General features: G+C 42.7%; 1 protein-coding gene across 1 annotated transcript in view; it reads right to left on the bottom strand.

The window, feature by feature from the left end:
* Positions 1-1599, bottom strand: part of LOC116401346 (endothelin-2) — a 17710-nt gene extending 16111 nt beyond the window's left edge. The window contains exon 1 of the mRNA XM_031879700.1: positions 1519-1599. Within this exon, the coding sequence (XP_031735560.1) occupies positions 1519-1582 (64 nt within the window). The 5' untranslated portion in view covers positions 1583-1599. The remainder of the gene's footprint in view (positions 1-1518) is intronic.
* Between the last annotated feature and the right edge of the window lie 5781 nt (positions 1600-7380).

Raw genomic sequence — 7380 nt, 5'->3', positions numbered from 1 at the left:
AGAGAATGCAGCTTTAACACATGAAGCTTTGGCTTCACTCAGCAGAATCAGAGGTTGCCTCCTGGTCTCAACACACTCCAACAGACTAAAGAACAAATAAACAACACGATCAAACCCCTCTGCAACCTCTGCTTTCTTAGATGGACATTGCTTCTATTTTGTTATGTTCTATAAATGTACTATATTTATTCTCTCTCTATCTTGAGTTTTCAGCGGTTCCTCTTCTCATCCATCTTTAGCGGCTCAAACCATTAACGGGCAAATACGGTGAGACTCCTCGCCGGCTGTAAAAACAGGGAGCACTTCCTGAGTAAACTCCCCAAAGAGCTCTCAGGCACAGCACAGCTCTGTGAGGCTGTACATCGGCTCAGCGGTTCTCCGAGCTAAATGCTAACACGTTGATGTTTAGCAGGTGAGCGTTAACTCGAGAACATCCAGGCACGTTCCAGATGATCGGCAGCAGCAGGAGGCGATGACACAAAGCGGCAAACAAGAGAACGGTTTCCAGCAGCCTTTAAAGAATAAAGTTCCATCCTGTTACGGTAGTTTACAGACCATCTTCAGATATATATATATATATACACTTCCTAATATACACTATTAATATACACTATTAAATTGCTGTTTGTTTTAACTTCTATATAAATTACATTTATTATTCATTATTTATTTCAACAACACAATATGTGTTTGTCAGCAGATTAAACAACATGAGACTCGACAATCTAGTGTTAATTAAATATTACAATTACACAGAAATGTGTTTTATTTTCTACAGAACTTGCAGGTCGGGATCCCGTCGGACATGAATGTATCAGCGTGTGTTTCATTGTGATCAATTCTGGCTCATCTCCAACAAGTCTACTCGCTGCCTAACACAGAGTACAGCTGAGGCTTGTGGTTGTAAACCAAAGTATTGGACACTTTAAAATGATTTAAGTTATTACCAGAAATTCAGTTAATTTAACTGCAAAGCTGGAGGAAACTAGATGAAGTCATTGAGATGCATCAATGTCTGCAACTATTGCGTCCGTCCTCACAAATGAGGAACTTGCCAGAGTGATAAACGTGACCCATCATTAAAGAATCATCCTCTGAGGAGCAGGCGTATCCCAACAGAAGCAGATGTGAGGAACACGGAGCTAAAAGAAGCCCAGCAGGTGGTCGACCACTAAGAACCACGAGGAAAATCAGCTCAGGTAACAATGTTTGCTCCAGAATCAAGATGCTACTGCAGATCCAAATAAAACATCAACGCAATTAAATGCAAAACTGCAGCAGCTGATAGCAAAGATACAGCACCTCAGCATCCCAGGAGATAACTTCTCTACTCACATCCCGACAGGAGTAATACTTTGTTATTTTATGTACATTCATCTTCTGCTCTCTATCATGTTGTGATATTTTATTCAGAAGTTGGCTTCCAATAAGCCCAGAGGGTTTTCTGCCTCCTCCGCTACGTTTGCGTAGAGGACTTAAACTTAAAGCTCCACGGACGTATTCTAAAGGAAGGTTTACCTTGATGCTGGTGGGTCAACATCAGAGTCGTGGTGAGGAGACACAAGTAAGTGAGTAAGTCCATCCTGTGAGTCCAGGTGATGAAAAATAAATAAAAATCTGCCCGAAGAGACTCGGGTCTTCACGTAAAACTCCCTTTTCTCCAGAAGTAAGTTGTGTATACGAACAACACCGCTGAATCAAACTCCCGAGCCTGTGAAGGTTCAGTCAACACAAAAGTTCACAAGAAAAACGTCCACTAGATCCAGAGACCTGAACAGGTTTACCACCCAGGAGCAGAGCCAGAGTAATGCTGGGATCCGGAGGGGCTCCGAGGCTGCTGTGGTTTCCAGACGGAGGGAGGATAATGTGAGCTGTAGGAGCTGTACCTTAACGGGAGGAGGAGGAGGAGGAGGCTGGGTCTGCAGCTGAGACACCTCCACAGCTTGCATGTCATTAGTCAGGGCCTCCTCCTGACCCGTGTGACGCTTGTTTAAGTCTCTCACTGTGATCTCAAATCACTTTGGCTTCTGACTCTTTGCTTCTCTGAAGTCTCCATGCAGAGTCCAGACCACATTCCTCCCAGTGCGTCTGAGGCAATGAGATGTAGGAATGGTGTCCTGTCTGAGCACGTCGCTGTAATCCAAACCGATGTCAGTGATCGTTTCCATGTTGTAGCAGATCAGATCATCTGGTATCTAGACTTCTCTTGAGGAGAAACATGGCTCCGTCTTGTGCTGAATGGGACTGAGATGAAGGTTTGAGGTTGACCGTGGCTAAGTGGAGAGCTGGGCCGTCCTTCAGTCAGAGGATCGGCGGTTCGATCCCCGGCTCCACTAGCCGGATGTCAATGTGTCCTTGAGCAAGACACTTAACCCCAAATGTCTCCCGTAGCTGAGCCGAAGGTGTGTAGATAGATACTGAATTGTAAGTCTCTTCGGATAAAAGCGTCTGCTAAATGACTGTAATGTAAAAGTCTTCCTCGTCATCGTCAACATGCAGGTTTCAGTTGCTCAGTGACGGCAGTACTGCAACCCCCCAAACACCTGGAATATAAAGATGAGAGCAAAGTTTCTTCAGATGCAACAAGAGATTTCGGAAAACAGCCTGATCTCACAGGAATGCGTGAAATGACCAAAACCTCTTAAGAGCCCATTACGAGGTGATGGCACAGCGGAAACAAAGACAATTAAAGTCCATTCGGATGCTCTGTCGTGGTGGACATAGAAATATGTTTAAATCAGAGTTAGCTGAGTGAGGGAGTCCGGGTGTGTGGATGATCAAACAGGACTTTCACAAAGGAGACTCGAGTCTGTGTCGTGTGAAACTAAAACTCTACATTTTTTCTACATAAGTCATGTAACAAACGTACCCTACTGATCAAAACCCAAAGCTGTTAAAGTTAGTTCACGTATTTCTGTGAAATCACTCAGATTTGTTGAACTACAACGTTAACAGCTGTCGCTGGTTAAAATGACAAATATACTTTCAGGCTTTTTATCTTCTGCTTCTCGTCCTATCTGCAGGTTGCAGGTTCAGAATGTGGAGATTAAATCCGGCTGCCAAATAAAACATGTTTGTGTTTTTGAGTTATTTCAGCTTCGCAGATGTTGAAAAGTGAACCTGATGAGATTGAATAACTGGTTTTGATTTAGATTAAATGCATCCAGACGTCATCTAAAAACTATTTGAATACTTGAACACTGTTGAGGTTCAACAGCAGCTTTGGTCGAGTGGAGAGAGAAGAGAATGGAGCGTCTGCTGCTCATTCAGCTCTCACTGGAGACGTTGACAGAGGATACTGGGGAATGAAGAGTGAATCGTATTTCTATCCACCAGCCATCAGTTCAGTGTGCTGCTTTCAGCTGCTTTGGCAGAAGATACCTGACGAATGGGTTTCTGATGGAGTTCTGAGTTCATCTGGAACAAACTTCTGAACACTGATTCAGGAAAATGATAGAAGCACAAAAGGTGGACTTTTTGTTTTTTGTCTTCCGTCTGTTTTTGGGCCCGTTTAGGGGAAGCTGTCTCGCTGTCTCGCTGTCTTTCTGTCAGTCTAACCGAGGAGAGACCGATGCGGTGAACCAGATCCATGATCGGATTAACGAGGACAACCCAAACATCTGGGAGGCAGATACTATGGTCAGCCTTTTCGGGTTTCCCTAAAATTGCTCCACCAGATCTCGTGAAATGTTCTCAGATGAGCTCGGTTACCTAACGAGTAAATAGCAAAGAGGAAGTGTTTCACCACCAGGACAGGAAGCGTGACCTTCTTTACTTTAAACTCTTACTGCATCGGCTTTAAAGAAGTGGAAAGTTTCTGTTTGAACTTTCTCAAACTCAAACCAAATTACTTCAAATGGAACCGGGTCGACATGTTGGGGAAAAACACTGATTTGTTTTTGTTCAGAGAGATGAGAAGCTGGACGAGGAACATTTATGTCGTCTTCTGAGACAGACGGACAGTGAAAACATCGACCCTCATCCCAGGATGTCACCCATCAAGTCAACAATTCTGCAAAAACCCGGTTCATTTGTTTAATTCTCGCTTCTTATATCTGCACACGGCATCCACGACATGGTTTTGATTAGTCAAATAAACTCTGCTTAAGTTAGGGTCAGGATTAAACTCTTACGCATACTGTTCCACGTCCTGAATGGAGACAGATATGTTACAAACCCAGCTAGCTGACGGCTTGTTTATGGGTTATAATTAACGTGATACGTGTTAATTAGGGAGATCCAGAGGTGCTGGTAGGTGTGACAAAGTGAGGTGAGCTGTTTCCATCTACTGCTAGTCTTTATGCTAAGCTAAGCTAACCATATCCTGACTCTTTACTTAATCATACCATGTTACAACATGATAATGTGTATTATTTTGTATTAAATATGGTAATATTTGTCCTTCCAGGTTGTGCTACATGATCTTTGTGCCCATAAGAAGCTTTAGATTAACACTTCAGGAATCTCACTCATGGAATCATTTTGTGGAGTCAGTAAACAACGCACACTTTGTATTCTGCTGAAGAGAAGTGAAGGTTTCAGCTCTCTTGGTGCTGAGAGTGACTTCATCTCGTTCAGGAGAAAATAAGCAACGCAGAGAGTGTTTGTGCGAGTGTCTGCATGTCATTTAGCCGGCTGTCTGACTTCACATCAGGTCTTCAGCGAGATAATTAGAGAGCAGAGGGAAGCTGAAAACAACAGCCTGTCGCTGCCATTGCCCCCGAGGTAGAGCGCAATTATAGAGGAGGAGGTGAGATGATGGGGGGGGGGGGGGGGGGGGGATGGGAAGAGGTAGTAAAAAGAGGAAAAGGTAGAGAGAGAGAGAGAAAGGAGATCAAGGGGGAGGAAAGAGACAGTTTCATGATTCAAGTCTTAAAAGTGAGAAGAAGAAAAGAAAAATATAAAACATTAAAAGAGAAATAATGAAAAACATGAATCAACTGTACAATGTGTTGATAAAAAGTGTAAATATATCCGTAGGACGGGCAAAATATCTCAACAGACCGAATAATAACTTTTCTCTATATGGTGAATCGACAGCACAGCCCACTTTAACAACAACGTATGTGTGAGTTACAACCCGGTCAACAGGAGAAACGTTTCATAAACACGTTTCATATCAGCTTCGTATCGCGCTCTCAAAAACACAATGAAATGTGGTTAACGTTGTAAAACGATCAGCTTTAAGCAACAAAACAAGTTAAAGTCAGAGAAAGATCATGCTTCATGTTAACATAATAACCAAACAGCGTAACAACTTTCTTACGCAACGTTACATAACAAGCGTTTATTTCTGGGACAAGAACAGCGGTTTCCAGGGTGAAAGTCCTGTTTGTTTGATTCTCCCACCTGCCCTTTGTTAAACTTGTTATTACACCTCCAAACCTTTAATAAAAGTAGCTCGATATACGACCTCACTTGTTTCGACGAAAAGCAAAAAAAAAAAAAAAAACACAAAACGTCAACATTTAACTTTTTCTTTACGCCAACATTTTTGATCCTGACGAGTGCGTTTGCTAAAACAGTGAACCGCCGTTGAAGAATAGATTGTGGTCGATCAGAAGCAGCAGCTGTTGTTGTTGTTGTTGACATTGAAAGAGCAGTCTCCATTATACGGACGTCAGAGTCAAAGAGCTCCAACAACATTTGGTAAACATGTAAATCCAGAAGCATCTATTTGTTGACTGATGGTCTGAAGTGTGCTGCACATGCAGACGGAGAGCAAAGTAAGATCCAACAACCGATGAACTCAAACCTCCTTTGAGAACTGAAATCATCCGCCTGAAGCTACAAAAAGAAGAGACATAACTTCAGTCCAGACTGAAACACTTTAAAACTGTTAAAGGATTGTTTTGATATTTAGTTCAGACTTTCAGGATCAACTATAGTCACTTCAAAGATTGAGCTTCACTAAGCAGAAACTAAATGCATCCACGTGACGAAGCAACAGTCAGAGAAAGTGACGCACTTTATCCAAAGCTGACCTGGAGCAGCCGGTTCCACCACCGATCATTGGTCCCACTGAAGAAGCACTCGTACAACAGATTCGCTCCATAGAAGCTTTTACGGTTGGATTACGAGAACTTTCCGCATTTAGCAATATTCTCTAATTTTGTGGGATTTTTTGTAACATCTTTTTAATTAAAATAGTATTAGTAAGTTATACATTTAGAATGTTTTCACTCCCTTCATTGAGGGGCCCCTATTGGATGCATGGCGCCCCAGCAGTCGTATGTGTCATAAGTGCTCCAGTAAGAAAGAGAAAAAGGCATCAAATTAAGACAGAAATGTAGCAATAATCATGGAGCAGAATGTAAAGAACAACCAGTCAATCTCTTCAGCAAATGCCCCAAAACAACATATGTTTACGATCAAGTGACGGAGCTCTTCATGACTCTTGACTGTCAACATTAAAGCGCCTCAGAGTCCTCAGAGGGAGGTCGTGGTGATCATCCAAACGTCAGAGGTGCTTTTTCCTTCCAGCAGTTGTGGTTTCTTTGTGACCACCGTTGTTCCCCGACTCTGAGCAGAGAAGTCATTTTGACCGAAACCATAATTTTTCCATTGCCAAGTTGTTTTTGTGCATCACAAACAAACCTTAACCGCAGCGTTGTCATCACATAAAACGGCTTTCTTTTTTTAACTTCCCATCAAGCGTGTGGTTGTGGGCCGACAACACGTATTTTCTCATTTGATTTTCAGGATTTGTTTGATGCACAAAGTTGATGTCATAATGAAATCCTCGTCTTTAGGAAGCGCTCCACGTCTGTTAATGAGACACTACCTTCCTGCTGTCTTCGGTGTTCAATAAGTTGCAGGCAGCCGTCTGTAAAGGCGGGTGCTCCTCCCAACATCGTGAGCTCAGTGTCTATGTTTGTACAGCTAACCATCTCCAGGAATAAGATGAGCTCCGACACGTCAGTATGGATAACCCCAGTGGGAACAGAACCCACAGTTCACAGCTTCTAAAGCTTAACAAATTAAAGACGTAGTGATAACAGTCACATACATCTGTGCATCTTTACTCCAATAACAGACTTAATGTACAGTCATGTAGTAGACGTCCTCCAGAGAGCAAGAGTTCAAACACAACTGATGCTCAGACTCGTCCGGATGAAGATCTCCCTGAAGGAGACTTTTCCAAAATCAAATAAAGCTAAAGCGATATATTGAGATGTTTCATCATCATTAATAGTAAAGCAGTAATGTGCTGTTAAAAATCTTCATTCCCATCTGTCCCCGGTATGATGTAGGACAGCAGGGTGATGACGGGACGGTATGATGGTATGATGGCAAGACTATACAATGGCAGGCCGACAGGACGGTACGATGAAGGGATGGTTTAGATGGCGGGATGGTACGTTAGTATGATGAAAGGAT

Source organism: Anarrhichthys ocellatus, unplaced genomic scaffold (assembly GCF_004355925.1).
Source record: "Anarrhichthys ocellatus isolate YVR2014 unplaced genomic scaffold, GSC_Weel_1.0 scaffold363, whole genome shotgun sequence".
NCBI classification, from domain to species: domain Eukaryota; kingdom Metazoa; phylum Chordata; class Actinopteri; order Perciformes; family Anarhichadidae; genus Anarrhichthys; species Anarrhichthys ocellatus.
This window is presented reverse-complemented; position numbering and strand designations above follow the sequence as displayed.